This window comes from Phoxinus phoxinus, assembly GCF_949152265.1.
Source record: "Phoxinus phoxinus genome assembly, chromosome: 6".
Taxonomy (NCBI): Eukaryota; Metazoa; Chordata; class Actinopteri; order Cypriniformes; family Leuciscidae; genus Phoxinus; species Phoxinus phoxinus.
The window spans coordinates 26,481,035-26,498,584 of record NC_136881.1 but is presented as its reverse complement, the minus strand read 5'-3'; the positions used below and the strand labels follow the sequence as shown (position 1 = coordinate 26,498,584).

The following is a 17,550-nucleotide window of genomic DNA, read 5'->3' as shown; positions in this document are numbered from 1 at the left end:
TTCTGACATTTGTGCAAAGTTTCAAGAGTTTTTGAGCACGTTAAGGCCCCCAAAAGTGCCCAAAAGGTAGTAAAATAATAATTATAAAGAATAAAGAATAATCCTTTGGAAAACAATAGGGCCTTCGCCTTTTCAAGGCTTGGGCCCTAATAATCCGAAGGAAAACAATAGGGCCTTCGCCTTTTCAAGGCTTGGGCCCTAATAATAATCCTAAGAAAAACAATAGGGCCTTCGCCTTTTCAAGGCTTGGGCCCTAATAAGCATCAATTCTTGTTAGGTTAAGTGCAATGCTCTCTCTAAACAAACAATCCTCCATTATTATGACGGTATTCAGCATGTGTTCACAAAAAGGTTGAGTCTGGAATAAACAGACAGCAACAAGCTTCCCTTTAAAAGAAAAAAACCCACACTGGTTACACTTTGCTGAATTATCACAATTAAAATTAAGCCAAATCAAAAGCTAAGCTGCTGTCAATTATGACAATTAATATGAACACATTAAATCTAATTCTGCCTGTCTAATATGTAGAAAGGAAACTAATTGTGTTGTAACAGGAAAGATGAAATCATATCTCGTTGTTATGTGTATTAGCATTAGGTCCTGACTTAGAGAGGGAATAAAATATATTTGAATTTGTGGAATTCAAACGAGAGATATAACTGACATAACGGAATTAACGTCTGTTGGTTGAAGACGTGGTGGAAATAGACAAGCTCCTATTGATTTTCGTATTTATTCATATATATTTCGTGTATTTTGTACTTAATTGTTAGATAAGTTAGTTGATTCGTTTAGTTTTCGTCGTAGGTTAAGTTATAGTTACCATATATCGTATTTATATTAGTTATAGTGTACAGTTTGATAAGTTAGATAGGTTTGTAGATTTCGTAGCTTACGTAATTAACGTTGTGTGTAAATATACTGTTCATACGTGTTAGTGTATAGGATTAGTTAGTTTAACGTTATACGAGTTTTGTATCTATACTTATTTGTTTGATTTTTATAAGTGTTCGCGTTCATATCGTAACGTTAGGTTATAACTTATAAGGATAGCGTTAGTTATCGTATTAGTGTATTTTAGCGTGTATAACGTTACGTCGCAGGTCCATTACACCACTTTCTTCGCGACAACTGGACATTGTTATATTTGTGGTAAGTACATCTATTAATATATGAACCTTTCATACATAAGTTATAACGGTTATAATATAACGTTACGCTGCGTGAACAGTGCGCGAGATAGCTAACTGTTAACGTTACTAACTTACATTTCTAGCGCGAGCGATTTGCTCATGACGATCAAATCAACGTCAATCTGTCAAAATATTATTGTATAATAGAAAAGCAAAGTTACTGTAGTCACGATTAAACACATTTTAACGTTTAAATTAGGAGGAACAAATCTTACCCGCAGTCTTCCAGCGACACGTCCGCCTGCCGTGCTGTGTGTGCGGATATGTACTTCCTTTTCATCACCAGTGGGTTTCCTGGCGGGCAGCACACTAAATGCATGCCGCCACCTATTGTATTGGAGTTTAATTAAAATGAAAGTTATATCTGTCTAGGGTTGTATCCTGTTTTTACAGTCTATGGTGCAAACACACTGAAAATAAGTTATTTAAGTGGAAAACATTAGGTTATTTAACCTTAAAAACATTAGGTGCGCCAGTGCAAGTAGCTTTTGGTCCAAATCAGAATAATAATTCACCTCCCGTGTTTGTAGAAAGATGTGGATCACTTCATGAACTTATTCCTAAAGTCACAGCTGTATAGGCTACTGTGCAGACCATTGATTTAGTCTGAATTCATGTATAAATAATATCTTTTTGGAATTATTTTTAAAATCTTTATAGCCTATACATATAAATTAATTAAATTAGGATAATTACATTTAAATGTAGGTTATATTTAATTAATACTTTTAAACATAAAACAATCAAACTATGAACAATTTACAAATTGTTTACCTGAAAACAAAACCATGCACGACTTTAAGTTCTATATACGTCACAAAAAATAACACTTATTAAGTTTGATATAAACAATATTAAGTAATATGTTTAGTAGGTAAACATCCAACAGTTTTTACATTCTACATTTAACATTCTATTATATATAAATATATATATTTATTTATTTGTTTGTTTATTTCTGTTTTCTCAGCCTTTGTACTTCTGGCAAATATGTCCTCCAAAAAGGTAAGTTCGGTACCAAATTAAGTTATATGGTTGATAGTTTGAGGGAAAAACTGATTAAATCTGGAAATATATTTAAAAACTTAATTTATTGAATTATTTGGCAGAGACACCAGTACAGTAGGTGGATGACATCCACAGAGCGTAAGAGGCAGTACAATAAAATCTGGGCTAGAGTGTCAAGGGCACAAAAGGCAGCAGCCAACAAGGAAACGATCAGTTCAATTGAGATGGCCAGCATTGCTGAAAGTGACAGTCACAACCAGCTCTTTGAGGAGGAAAATCTTTGCATGTTTACAGATCCAGCCCTATCAAGTTCTGAGAGCGAACAAGATACAACCACTCTCAGAGAAGAACTTTCAAAATGGGCATGTATGTTTCAAGTGAAACATAATGCTGTGGATGCTCTGTTAAACATCCTCAAAATACATGGACATGCAGAACTCCCCCATACTGCAAGGACACTCTTCGGAAATGAGAACCATTATGAACTTACTATCAAAGATGGTGTCAAGAGTGTACAGTTTAGTGTGGCAGATCAGCTCTCAAATCATCTGAGCAGATATCCTGCAGCTGTGACAGACCATCTGCAGTCACTTGACCTCTCCTTAAACGTTGATGGACTTCCATTATTCAAAAGTTCAAACTTGTCCCTCTGGCCAGTTCTTTGTTCCATTAATTTGTCACCAGTATGTGTCTTCCCCCTCTGCCTCACCACTGCTGCATCCAAACCAAAAACACAAGACTTTGTAAGTGACACAGTTCAGGAATTGGCAGAACTAATGCAGAATGGTCTGACCTGGGAAGGCAAGCATTTAAACATCCAACTGAGATGTGTTACCTGCGATGCTCCAGCCAAAGCCATGGTCAAGTGTGTCAAGCAGTTTTCTGGATACTATGGGTGCGACAGATGCACCCAGAAGGGATCCTGGGATGGTCGGGTGACGTATCCTGATGTTGACAATCTGACCTTGAGGACAGACCAATCATTCAGGGAGTGTTGGCAACCAGAACACCATCAAGAGGAGAAGATTTCACCTTTCTCTGTCCTCCCAATTGACATGATCAAATCCTTCCCCATAGACTACATGCACCAGAGCTGCCTTGGGGTCATGAAAAAGTTGCTGCTATTGTGGACAAGAGGTAGATCAGAGTACCGCATGTCATCAGGAGACGTGGCTCGTGTAAGCAATAGGCTGGTGACACTGAAGAAAACAATTCCTGACTGCTTTGCCAGAAAGCCAAGGGGGTTGCAAGAAGTTGAGCGTTGGAAAGCAACCGAATTCAGACAGTTTGCATTATACACAGGGAAGATAGTTCTGAAGGGAGCACTACAAGGACAACTGTACGAACACTTCTTGTGTTTTAGCACTGCTCTGTGCATCTTAGTGAGTCCAGAACTTACAAAGGCACAAGGGCCTTATGCCAGCCAACTACTGCAATACTTTGTGGAGAAAGGACGGGAGATATATGGAGAGACATTTTTAGTGTACAACGTCCATTCATTGCTGCACCTTTCAGAAGATGCTCAAAACTTTGGCTGCCTTGATAACTGCAGTGCGTTTAAATTTGAGAGCTATCTACATCAGATTAAGAACATGGTCCGCTCTGGAAAAAATGTCCTAACTCAAGTAGCAAATCGTCTGGAGGAAACATCAAAACTGAAGCTAACAAACAAGGAAAAAGTGGTGTCATTGAAAGGCCCAAACAATGTGTTTGTTTTAAGCCCTGAAGAATGTTGTGAGGTGGTGTCAGAAGGGCTGGAAAACACAATGTTATGCAGAGTGTTCACCAATCTACAGCCATATCTGATGACGCCATGTGATTCCCGTCTTTATGGAGCATATGTTGCTAGCATTAGGCACTCACAAATGCGTTGCCTTGACAGAAAGGCACTTGAGAGGAGGGCATTCATGGTGGAAAAACATGGTGGAATCAGAATTGTCGTGTCCATCCTTCATACTTTGTAGGCTGTTGCCAGATGTACATAGTTATTTATTAGTTTAAAGACACAGAGCATTAAATCAGCAAATATATCACAAGACTCAAGCCTATCTGGAGAATAACTTTCTAACTACAAAAACTAAATGAGAATGTCTCGAACTTAAGAAAACAAGGAGGAGGAACAAAAACAACAAATGGATTTGATACAAAACAGCCATAATCATAATTTATTCATGAGGTTAGAGCATGTCCTATGGATCTATTAATAGCTAATTATAAACATTTCAACAATTATATTTGTAAAACAAATTGAACTTTTCTGTTTAATACAGGATTATTTGCGCTATGTTGTGCTGCATTTTACTGAGCACAATGAAGTTGAGGTGGCTCCATCCAGCTGGTTGGAGTTGAACAATGAGGTAAGACTTAGTCCATATATATTAAGCAGGTTTATTGTAAATGTGCAAATGAAAACAAATACATCTATATGTCTGAAAGGTATTGTATTGCTACTGGCCTCACTTGAAAGCTGGAACTATGGTAAAAAAATGTGCCATACCAGACAAGAAGCTATGGTCGAAACATCAAGTCAGAATATTTTCTGACACAGGTAAAGTATGCAAAAATAATACATTACATACTTTTTAATCAAGACAAAAAAACAAAAACAAAAAACACTGGCAAATATTTCTATAATATGTTATGTTGCTTTGTGAGCAGATGATTATGATCTGGCAAGATTTCGGGCAAGAAAGGCACTCGAAACATCGCATGTTGAGGACTCTGATGATGATAATAGGGGGAGAAAAGTAATTCCCCCAAGACGATTTAGAGGTATTTAGATATGTTATAATAAATAGGTTAAAGATCTTCCCTACTTTATATTGAAAGGTAATATTTTAACATTTGTTTTTTGCAGAGGAAGAAGTCTTGCCCAGCCAGCCCGGATGGGCAAAACAGACTCAAAGCTGTAAGTATATAAACTATAACTGAAATAAGAATGATTATGAAAAGCCAAAATTTGTGTTCTCTATTAATGTTTAATCAAATTTTGTTTTGCAGTTCATGAGAATGGTGGGTCATCTCAAGGTGAATTCATTGTGCCCAACTGCCCATACCAAAAAAATGGGTTTTAAATATCAGTGAGGTTAAGATTTTTAAAAGGAGAATGAATGATTCAAGACATGATTACATTTGTATTTGCTTCTATAACATAATTCTTTATTTTCACTATTCCATTTGACCTGGAAGATGACATTGCCAGCTTACAAGCAAAGAAAAACAAAACCAAACCAAAAAACAGATCGAGATTAGCAGAAACTACACTTGAGAGTAAGTAGAAAATTAGTCACTTTTAAAAAATATATAAAGAGAAGTCAATATAGCTTACATGATTGCTGTCACTGTTTTGTTTTTTGGTTTTGTTTTTCAGCTGAGGGGACTGATGAAGGTAAGACCACTGTAATTTAGTTTTTATAGGTTTAATCAATATTATGTATTTTTTACTCAGTTCTTTTCTTACCTTAGATGAGGAGCTGCAGCCAAAAAGAAAAAAACAAAAACAATCTTGTTTGATGTTGCCCAATGCTCCTTCTTGTGAGTACTAATTTTTTGAGTTTACATTTTTCAACTGAGTAGTTATAGAAAGAAGTTTAAGGTTGGGACTTTTTTAAAACCAAATTAAATAAAATAGCAACAAAACTGTTTACAACATTTATAATAAAAATAAATGCTTCTTGAGCAGCAAATCAGCATATTAGAATTATTTCTGAAGGATCATGAAGACTGTACTAATTCAGCTTTGCCATCACATAGGCCTAAATGAATTACATTTGAAAATAAAATAAAATAGAAAAAAAGTACAAAAAAATGGAGTAATATTTCACATTATACCAGTTTCAACTTTCATATTGATCAAATAAAGGCAGCCTAGGTGTGCAGGAAAACTTCCTCATTGTAACTTTTTGACCGTTTTGATTGATGTGGTTACAGTTCCATCTACTTCAACACTCCAACCACAGTCCAGTTCTACAAGCCAACAGATTCAAGGTAAGAAGAAAGAATTTATACACATGACCTGCAGATACAGTACGTGCAAGCATTGTGATTCTAACAGTCACACTTTATTTAATTATAAATTTAACTTATACATTTTTAATCAGCTCTGTTCAATCTGTCTTTTTGCCATTTGCTATATATAATATTTTGAAGGACATATTTTGATTACAATAGGTTTATTTGAAGATTGTTTATTAAATAAATGTTAAAATTGATAGATTTTAATTATGCTGAATGGCTATAATTGCTAAAATTGAGAAAACAATCAGAGAGAGAGAGGCAATGTTTTGACAATGTTTTCACAGAAATCTCTCAGCTCTTTGAAGGTTTGGAGAGAAGAATACTCCTGAAACTCGACCAAATCCATGCCGACATAAAATCAGCCATTGGGATACAGTCTGTGAGCCAGCCAAGCACCTCTGCCTCGGACCTATTCGAGGTGCTAGAGGAGCCATGCAAGTCAGTGGAGGAATTGGAAGAGCTGTGCGAAAAGCTGACAGCTGTTGATTTTCGCAAGAAGATTGTATGTGCAGAAACAAATGCTGTTTTATGTTATGCTATGCAATTTATTGCCACTGTTCTTTGATAACTGATTGTTTGTTTTGCAGATTCGATATCTTTGTCTCCAGAGTGCAGGCAGTTTGGGGGATGGCATTAGAAGAATGCTGAAGAAAATCGGAGATAATTCCCTTTGGGCTGAATACAGCTACAAAGGGAGAAAAGGAAAACGGGCATTTCAGCATCTGCTGATCAATGATGTGATAATACGTAAGCTACAAACATTACTCATGAGGTCCTGTCTCCAAGGTTGCAAAAAGTGCATTGGAATGTGATAGATTCATTCTCTTTGATTGAAATGTTCATTCAAACTCAGCATATAAATGTTAGTAGTAATGGTCTGTTATGAGAACATTATAGATATTTAATACTATCTGGAATAGTACTTTCTACATTTGTCGGTGATCTAGTTATAATTACTGTGAAATATGTATTATTTGAAGGTGCCTGCAGTAAGGTGTACCCACACCACAAGACCCAAAATGTGGAAGATATGATAGCCGTTACCCTTAAGCATGCTCCACATCGTGAGAAAGCAAAGAAAAATGTTCAGGTAAGAGGATTTTGACCAAAAACTCACTCAATCTGGCTCGCGCACGTACACACACACACACACACACACACACACACACACACACACACACACACACACACTCCCTCTCTTGCTCACTCACTCACGCACTCACAGACACACACACAAATACAGTCGCTCACTTACTCTTGCGCGCGCGCGCACACACACACACACACTTTGAATTGTCATGTGTCTAATAATGTTAATGTTTTAATGTTAATATTATAATAGCCTATATTAAAATAAAAAATAGCTGTATTTAAGATAAAACCTAAAGGATTAAATTTTGTTACTTTGTTTTCAGGTTCCAAGCTTACGGGTGGAATCAGATGTGGAGGAGTAACGCGCGTTTCAGCTGGAAACCTGGCAACTGGACACGCACGCACGCGCGCGCACACAGACACACACACACACACACACACACACACACACACACACAGAGAGAGACACACACAGACACACACACAGCGCACTTTTTTGTTTATGAAAATAAAAGTATTTTGTTTCCTGATATTCTTTGTTGTGTGTTCCTTGTGTAGTTAAATTTTGTGTTATCAGACTAATACTCACACTATTAAAGGAAGGTAAAAGGACTTCTAGTGAACGTTCTGTAAAGGTCCCCGAATGTTTTCTGAACGTCCCGTGAACGTCCCCCGCGACGTCCTGCGAACGTCCCGCGAACGTCCCTCGCGACGTCCTGAGAACGTTTAAAGAACCCTACACGAAGACGTCCAGGGGACGTTCGCGGTGGACGTTCAGGGGACGTTCAGGGGACGTTTTTTTGTTACCTTTCTTAGGGTGTCAACATCAACCAAAGTAAACCTTTCTAGTTGGATAGTATTCTGTGCGCTAAGTAGGAGGGAGCATAGAGATCTTGTTTTTGTTTTTGTTTACGGAGTAGATTTCTGATCTAATATTTATAACTTTATCTGAAGTAGCCAGCATGTTATAAGGAAAGATCAGACCCAAAAGCGAAGATGCAAATAACAGTCTCTTTTAATGGTGTGAGAGAGATAAGTCCAAACAAAAGTAATTCCTTCTTCAGACAAAAAACATAAATCCAGTCGTCAATGACGACGCTCAAAACAAAAGGCAGAAGGTCTCTTCTTTAGAAAAGGGCAACAGCAAACAGTCCGAGGACGGGACCCGGCGGGCTCTATCCACTGATCTCTTGAGCGGAATCAGGTTGGTGAGATGAACGCTCTGGATGCTTGTCAGCAGCGGGCATGCTGGACAGAGTGTAGAGCATAAGGTTAATCACAAGCAAACGGAGACAGACCTGAGCCAGGTTGGAAGATTGACGGTCTCGGACAGGACAGGACAGGACAGGACAGGACAGGACAGGACAGGACAGGACAGGACAGGACAGGACAGGACAGGACAGGACAGGACAGGACAGGACAGGAACAGCAGGTAATAGAAATCACACGCATACGTCTGGGTACGAAATAATCTGGCAAACAGCAGAGAAAAAGGGACGCTAGAAGTAGCACAAATAATTAGAAGGAAGAGAGAACAGGTGTGAGAATGAGCGTGATACAGAGTAGCGATTAGAAACAGGTGCGTGAAGTATGTGTGTGTGTGTGTGTCTACTGTCTATGGTGTGTGTGTACATGAGAGTGTGTGCGAGTACAACCGGAAGAGGGAGACAGAGAAGGCTACCAGACTCACGACACAGCAAACTCTTCACATTTGGAGCTTGCAATGCAGAATTGCAATCAATTTTGTGATTTATTAGTGAATCTATAGTACTAATAAAAATCGTGGGTTATTAATATTTTCATTTATATAAGTTTTGAAAAATAATATTGCCGTGTTTTTGAACTTCTTTGTTATAGTTTTAAAGATTCTCAGTAAATATATTAAGATGTAGCCTATTTCTAGTTTAGTTTTACGCCATCTTTGTTCCGCACTTCTACAGTTTCTTTTAAGTTCCATGGTCAAATTTGTCTTCCAAGGAATCACCTTTTTATTAGTGTCCTTTTTTGTTTTAAGTGGAGCAACTGCATCAAGAGCTGCTCTCAATTTATTATTAAACTCATCAACTAAGACATCACAGGATGATGGTAAAATATTATTTCCATAAGTCTTATAATGCATTGTGATATTTTCTACTTCAAAAATTCAAATGTTCTACTTGTAATGAAAAGTTTTTTAACAATATGTTAATTTGTGTAAAGCACCGAATGATCAATAATATTAAAGAAAACGCAAAAGTTATCAGATAATGCCAGATCAACAACAGAAGTTTTTTTTCTCTATAGATTGCTGCAGTCCCCCCACCTCTTTTTCCCTTTCTAGTTGAAAATTAATAGGCTAAGTAAAGCCGGGTGGACAGGCCTCAATCAGTGTGGCCGGTGCATCTGTGCCAAGCCATGTCTCAGTAAGAAAAAGACCGTCCAAGTTGTAATAACTGATGTACATTGATACAAAATGATTTGTTTGTCAATGCCCTTACATTAAAAAGAGACATATTAATTTGCCGGACGTGGGAATTTTCTGTAAATTGTTCATATTTATTCCCACTGTGTTTTTCTTAGCAATAGTGTGACGAGCTGATATTAAATCAGCAGAAGTGCATGATGGGATAGGTAGTCATGTTAAAATATGTTGTTTGATATGATGTGAAAGCATGTTGGAGCCCCTGTGATTTGGGTGCAGGTGAAGCAGTCGATTCTGTTCCCTTTCGGAATTCCTGTTCCCTTTACGCAATCATACTACAAATCATGCGTAGTTGCCGAGTTACCATACGTACCATACGTACCATCAGACCTGAATATGAGCAAGAAGCACAACTGGATGTACGGGAAGCCAAAAGGTTAAAAAAACATTGTATTTTTTTCCGAAACTGAAGTGTTTTTTTATTTTATTTTATTATTATTAGAAGCGAGTTTTTCCCCATCTGTCAATTAAATCCAGCTTTATTTCTTTTCAAATGTAAAACTTTATTAACGATTTCAATGTAATGTTTATTAAGGCTTTGATTAAGTCTCTAGCAGAAGACTATTTGAACCACAATCACTTCACAGGTGCTTTTAATGTCACATTTTATAAAAGAAATAATACTTGTTTTGAAAGACTGATTTTCGAGTAGGTTTAACCAAAGTGAAAATGAAGGGGGAAATAAACAAACTCCAAAAACAATAGCTTCATAGTTTATTTATTTATTGCAAGAAGCACATTTGTATTCATCCTCCGTGGATGGATTGCCCACACACTTTAAGTGGAACCATCGCCCACAGTCTTCACAGGCAATCTATACATTTTTTTTATATATATAAGAGTATATAAGAGTAACAAAAAAAAAAAAAAAAGGGTTTTAAAGCAATGGTTCATTCATGATTATTACTTTGTGTATGCTACACCAACCAAAAATGCTCAGCCATAGTTACCCAAAGAGCATCTGTAGGGTCATGAAATGTTTCTGCCTCTCCTTTAGAGTCATCAAAAGTTTCTGCCTCTCCACAAAAGTGGCACAGGTCACTTAGGTCATCTATGAGGTACAGTACAACACCAATGAAAGTGATGCACATCAAAAATAATCAGAATCAATCAGGTTTATAAAGCCATACCAGATTGGCGGAGCAGAGTTAAAGCAATCTCCGTTCTGAATTATGTCTACTATTATGTCTTGTAGCTCATTGGAGAAGTCAATTGTGGTATTTTTCAGAAAGTGTTCTGCTAACTGAGGAAGTAACAAGAAAAATTAACTGCATCATCCCATTTTAATGAACATTTAGTATTTAATACTTTATAATAATCACACACCTTCAAAGCGAACACACCATATGATATAGCATCCCTCTGAAGTGAGTGAGGCTATCTTTCACACACCCAGTTTAAAACTGAAATAGGGCCGACCCTTTGCCATCATCAGGGCTCTACAAACAAGATAGCATAGGTTATTTCAAGCATACAATATTACACAATAACACTACATATGATTGTGGTGTACCTTGTTGTCTCCAAACACTTTTTCTTCTTGATGTTTGACTCTCCAATTGAGTCAAGCAGAATGTTTTTTTTGTTGGGATGGGTCGATATATTGTCTAAGTAACATGCACAAATATCCAGACAACTTGATTAGGGGTATATTATTGCTAATCAGTAATAATAGCAATATATGGTTTTATTCATATTTATTTATTTTTATTTCATACAGGGAACATAAAAGGTGTCAACTGAAAATGTGTTTCCCTTGTGACAATAACATGAGGAACTTGTGTAGATTGGTGACATTTGACATATTGTTAATACATTTTGTATACTATTTACAAAGTTGTATATCATAAACCTGTCATCTCTGACGTTTTGCAATCTTTATAAATAATAATAATAAGACAATAATATGAGGCATACGTTTGGACATAAAATAAACATGGACAGATAAGGCAATTTGTATGGGCACAATTCAACTGAATATATTCAGACATAATACAACTATGAACCAGTGCAAGATTAATTAAATTCACAGAAATATTACTGGATTGTGGGAACCATTTTATTGTGCTGCAGTGCAGAAAGACAATTAAATGTCGCGCCAATGCTTTTGGCCTTTTTCGCTTTCCGTACAACCAGCTGTGCGTTGATGCATCTGCTACGCATGCGCTGTTGAGGGGGAACAGGAATTCCGGTAGGGAACAGAATCGACTGCTTCACAGGCCATCCCACCTAAAAAGCGGCCCAAAAACAAATAAAAATTGTCTATACACATCACCTTGAAATTTTCACATGTAGTTTTTAACCACGAGTTCAAGGAAAGCAGACAACTACATTTTTCAATACCCCTTTTATAGGTAGGCAGTGGACCTGAGATAGCTATATTTTTCCCAGTAATAGTAAGGGAGATGAGCAGCGCTTTAAAATGTTCCTTTAAAGTCTCAGATTCACGACATGAAGTGTCATTGCCAATGTGCACTATCACGGTGTTCGCATTTGCATGTTTTCCAAGCACGTCAGAGAGTTTTGTGTTTATGTCCAGTACCTTAGCTCCGGGAAAACAGTAGACTGCTGCTTTTCTTCCGTGGAAAGGGAGTGAAAGTCCCCGGATGTTTTTACATTGTACTTATATTTTTAAAATACCTGCATGTAATTACAGCTGTAATTAATTTATGTAATTGCATTTGTAATTACACTGTTGACCCTTCCCTTACACCTTAACCCACTCTTAAACCTATACACCCAACCCAGTCTCACGGCAGTTCGTGATATGGTCACGTAATTTAATCTATTGATTTGTGACACGGCCACGTTTATTTCGTTATTTTCGTGATATCAGCACGTTTTTTAAACTAATGTATTTCAATGGGAAGCATCTTTCGTGATCACAGAACGATTCTTTCTGCCTATCGGGCTGCAGCAGAGAAGCTGTTTAATCAACATTTATTCACAAGATCTTATCATGGTTTATGTATTTATTTTAATTATATTATTTCTGTCTTATTGCCAGGGAAGCTGGATTGCTTTGCTGTTTATTGATATTTAAAAAAAATTATATTTTATCAGTAGGAAATCGCGCTGAAGAAGTCTCATTCCGAACACATCGCGATATTTGGTATCAGTTCACGTGTGCTTCACGTTGGTAAGTAGTCGTCAATACGCTGTCCAAATAATGTTTGATATAATGTATTTTCTGTTTGTCGAAATTAATCAGATTAGCTCAAGTTCAGTCACTGCATTATATCTGGTATCTCCACGGAGGCTTTGCGTTTCATTGCTTTCTATGAAAATGGTTTCTATGGTGATTAAACACTGTCTGTCACGTGATGTGCTATAGGCCTAGAGTAGACCTTCAATCAGTTAAAGGAGAACTCCGGGCAATTTTTTTAAGTTAATCTTGATCGTTTTACCTTTGTGAGTACTGCCCAGCAAACAATATGACGTTGTGACGACGTCACGTGCTGGTCATTTTTAGTCACGCTTACGTTAGCATATGACGTCGCCACAACCGTCAAAGTGAAACACCAAAAGAGGTCGCTACGACGTCGCCAACCGACGTCGTGACAACGTCTTCAGGACGTAAGTTAAACGTTATTTAATTTTGGTCGCCGATTCGTCTTTTGGATGACGTTGCTGTGACGTACCCAGTACGTAGCCAGTACGTTGCGACGACGTTATTAAGGTCGCCGATTGGTCATTTGATGACTTTTTCATATATTCATATTCATTCTGCAGTGGATTTATTGACATCCATTTATACTAGCATTTACCTACTGTCACAGCAACATCTATAATTGTGGTTCTTGTTCAGAACTTCAGAAGTTTGTTGTTTCAACTAGCATTACTGTTCAAATCTTGACATTTTACTCAAACAATTGAATTGGTAAAAACATGTTTAAACATTCACTAATGTAAACACATGTTAAAAAAACATTGTAGACTAATTGAAAGAACTGAAGTGTATTTGCAGATTTTATTGAACAGAATTTAACAGACACTATAATAACAAATGGTGAAAAAAATGACAACTATACATTAAAGCCAAAAAAAAAAAACACTATGCAAAAACTTTAAAAAGGTCTTCATCTGAATCTTAATCTGTGTCACTGAATTGCTGGTTATTCTCTTGTGGGACCGCCACTTCTGGGACTGACTGCACCTAGAGAAACAATTTAAATAAATTCAGTGAACAGACCTTCAAGATTTAATGTCAACCAAGGAAGTAAGTGTTAACCATTTTGTAAGAGTAACTATACCAAGTAACTAGGGATTGGCCGATACCAGTATCGGGCCTGATGCTTGGCTTAAGTACTCGTACTTGTGAAAACAGCCCCAATACTACAAGACGATACTTCCACCACATTTAAAAGCGTTATGCTGTGCAACGTATAGTTGTTTTCTTTAAGTGCCAGAGGGGGAATAGTAGCCTACTGTACAACAAATATAGATATATAGGAAACAGAAGTATTGCTCAACAATTTAACGATTGGAACAACAAAACGAACTGGTAAGTCTGATTCACGTAACTGTTTCAATATGGACGTAGCTGTATCCAGCATTATGCATAGACTTTTGCGTTAGTGAGAACGGCAATCTACTTTCTCTTTCATGGTATGAAATGTGATGTAGCCTATGTATATTTTGTTAAAAAACAGTGACAGAACAGCTAAAATTGTGTACTGATTACAATAACATGATCTTAACTGAATATTTTATGGAATATTTCATTATCCCTCTTCGAATAAATTCACTTCAGACATTCTCATTTTACAAAAAAATGTCTGCAATGTAGAGTACAAATGCAAACACAAACATACAGCCCATACATTGGCTTTTCACAAACGTGTTTCTGTCTTTCTAGTTAGGGAAGGAGACAAACTATAATAAATATATAAATTATGCATTCTTGATGTTCTTTTGAATGTTGGAGCATTTACCTTTCTAGATTTTAATTGGTTGAAATTGGTTGATCAACATCTAAGGAGATCAAATTTTAGCTTGATGAGTGACATTTGGCACAGTTATTAAAAGTACTTGTATCGGTAAACTGTATGTATCGGCAAGTACAAAAAATGAAATACTAAATACTGCTACTCATTCCAGAAAGTGGTATCGGCCCATCCCTACAAGTAAGAGTCAATTGCCACAGTCCTTTAAGTGAAATGCTCACAAGAAGTGTATATTTGTACCTGTAGTTTACTGTGGGCTGGCGCATGTTTTAAAACATTTGTGACGAGTTCCTCCACAGCTTTGTCCTGTAGGCCGGAGCGACTCAGCATGATAGCCCCTGTTGTGTAGAATAAAAAAATAGAAATTTTTTGTGTAATTACAATATGTTTTACAAAACAAGTGGTGGACTCATTTGAAATATAAATTAAATGAAGCAGAAGGGCATTTAATATTTATATTGTCTTTTAGATTTGAAAATAGCAAGCTATATTTTGAAACATGAACCAATTGTAAAGCAGAAACTGTTTAGACAAGCATAAATGCATTTGTGTTGTGGAACATCCATACAATTATTACCAAAAGTAACACTTATATTAAACTCACATTTGATAACCTGGTACACTGCTGTATGCAGCAACGTTTTTTTCCCCTTCTTCCCGTGAAGGCTGTAGTTCTTCCAGACACTGCTAGAAGCTACAGCCCTCATAATACGCCTTGTAGCTTCTCCCGGGTTGGCTCCACCAATCAGACTGAGATGGTGTGTCTACACAGAGGTAATACAGAAAATTTAAAATCAGTAATGCGGTAAATATTCAGCTCTACATAAAACATAGCTTTATGTTTAAACCATTACCCACCAATCTCTTCTTGTAGTCCGGAAGCTCTTTCAGTTTTGCCTCTAAGACAGCAAGTTCTTCCAAAGACTGGGCCACATCAATTTCTATTGGGGTCTCCGGACCCAGGCTAGCCCCTCCAGTCTGGTTTAACCGGAGGAGGATCTCCTGGATGTTTTTTGCCATCACATCCTGGCGGGTCAATATTGCCTTAAGTGTCTCTGTTTCAGAAACACAAAATGTTTCAAATACATTAAAATGAAGGTCAGAAACGTGCAAAGATAACACATTGCAGTTATTACATTACTGAAATTTACCCACAATAAAAATTAACATACCTTGTATTACTGTAACCGTTTGGGTTAAGGCGGAGATAGAGTCTGACACACTTGAGGAGCAGCTAACAGGTTCTGTGTGCACATATGCAATACAAAATGCAAGCGATTAAACAACACTTAGTTTAAATCAAGCATGTTATAAAACAAGAACTACCAAAGTTCAAATCACCAGGCTACATTTATTGTGTGTCACCATGTTGATAACTGTAACACTTACAAATAAACAAGATTTTCAAAGTCATTAAACCAACAATAAAAATATAATCATACCATCAGGCATCTCAGGCTGAATAGGACTAACTGGATCAAGGTCTGTGTAATTAAATAAAAAATGTCAACTCAACATAAGGTATATTTTAATATAGATCCGCACAACTTGACAAAGCTTATGCAACAATTGTTTACTTACTGTTCCTAGTGTTTGTCTGCGGAAAGATGCAGATGGGAGGTGGAGGGAGTGTTGGTCCTGCAGAAGATTTCCGTGTAAGTGGCACCTCTGGTGGTCCATGGGACAAATCTAGATGATACATATTACCAAGATACACAAGAGACATGGTAGCCAATTGATATGTTTCTGGAAAGGTGTAAGTTAGGGGATTGTCAAGTTCTAAAAACAGAATAGTTTACAGTCCCCCAATAACAATATTTGTATATTAAATTTAATACTATCACTTTTTTAAAAACATGCTTACCTGAAAAACATGGTCAATCTTCACTGAAATCAGAAATCACGGAAATCTGCAATCACCGAAAGCTGCAATGGAAGAAGAAAATAGATGTGAGTTTAATAGTTTTCCACACCACTATTGTGTGAATACAACATTTCCTGACAAAAACAGGGTTTCTAGGAATTGGGAAGGGAGAAAAACAATATATAATAAATAATACAAAACAACAATTAAATAATAAAGCTGAAATAGGCTATTCTATTTACCAGGATAATGAAAAAAATTACCACAGTAAGAGACTACAGCAGTAAATTGATATCTCATGCCTGGGTGAATAGTATTCGCTGAGTTTTGTTTCAGTTTAGACGTGCTCCAAAAAAAAAGTTCAGGGAGATGGAGAGCCAGACCGCACACCTTGTTTATTTCCTTTATTTTACAAAAGCACAAAAGATTTATTTCGATTGTAAGTGGACACATAAAAAGAATTTAACATTTAACAGTTTATTTTTTCATATTTCTTAAGTCTGTATGACCAAAAATGACGGAGTATAACCAAGGGGGTAATCCATCCGCCGGAAACTGAAGCCTCCGCGGGCGCCGCCATTGTAGCAGAACTTCACCTGCTGTTAGCATTCCATTGACTCCCATTCATTTTTGCGTCACTTTGACAGCGAATAACTTTACATCTGAGGCGTCCAAAGACTCCATTTGTCCATTATTTATTTCTAAAGAAACTCGACAATGTATAAAAGGCTCCATTACCTTGTACCTTACGTTATGGCCCCGTAGAAGCTGTTTTTGTAAAAATAGGCTAACGATTGCGTCATAACTCACGCGACTCTCTGTCGCACTGTAGAGAAATTACCGTATAGACAGGCAGAGAAGCTCACGAGCAATCGGGGGGACGTGGAGGCATAAAGTCTGATAAAGTCAAGAGAGAAGCCCACAGAGAGTGATAAAGTTGCTCCTGCTGCTAGCTCATGGACAGCTAA

At 37.0% G+C, this 17,550-nt stretch overlaps 3 protein-coding genes across 3 annotated transcripts; 2 read left to right on the top strand and 1 right to left on the bottom strand.

Annotated features, from left to right (window-relative positions):
• Nucleotides 1-330: 330 nt before the first annotated feature.
• On the top strand, nucleotides 331-4,174 carry LOC307000265 (uncharacterized protein). Its single transcript, XM_079615700.1, has 3 exons — nucleotides 331-1,153; nucleotides 2,165-2,199; nucleotides 2,304-4,174. Exons 2-3 carry the CDS (start codon nucleotides 2,185-2,187, stop codon nucleotides 4,164-4,166), a joined length of 1,878 nt encoding a protein of 625 aa, XP_079471826.1. The 5' UTR covers nucleotides 331-1,153; nucleotides 2,165-2,184; the 3' UTR covers nucleotides 4,167-4,174.
• A 293-nt stretch (nucleotides 4,175-4,467) lies between these two features.
• Nucleotides 4,468-7,761, top strand: LOC307000266 (uncharacterized protein). Its single transcript, XM_079615701.1, has 13 exons — nucleotides 4,468-4,559; nucleotides 4,639-4,750; nucleotides 4,861-4,974; nucleotides 5,060-5,110; nucleotides 5,203-5,229; nucleotides 5,392-5,472; nucleotides 5,573-5,590; nucleotides 5,668-5,736; nucleotides 6,133-6,189; nucleotides 6,504-6,721; nucleotides 6,807-6,966; nucleotides 7,200-7,309; nucleotides 7,635-7,761. Exons 2-13 carry the CDS (start codon nucleotides 4,678-4,680, stop codon nucleotides 7,671-7,673), a joined length of 1,017 nt encoding a protein of 338 aa, XP_079471827.1. The 5' UTR covers nucleotides 4,468-4,559; nucleotides 4,639-4,677; the 3' UTR covers nucleotides 7,674-7,761.
• A 7,422-nt stretch (nucleotides 7,762-15,183) lies between these two features.
• Nucleotides 15,184-16,584, bottom strand: LOC307000521 (uncharacterized protein; the record flags this gene model as incomplete). Its single annotated transcript, XM_079616164.1, has 6 exons — nucleotides 16,300-16,584; nucleotides 16,161-16,202; nucleotides 15,891-15,962; nucleotides 15,577-15,773; nucleotides 15,323-15,482; nucleotides 15,184-15,203 (listed from the first exon to the last, which is right to left on the bottom strand). The coding sequence occupies exons 1-6, from the start codon at nucleotides 16,442-16,444 to the stop codon at nucleotides 15,184-15,186; spliced, it is 636 nt and encodes a 211-aa protein (XP_079472290.1). The 5' UTR covers nucleotides 16,445-16,584.
• Between the last annotated feature and the right edge of the window lie 966 nt (nucleotides 16,585-17,550).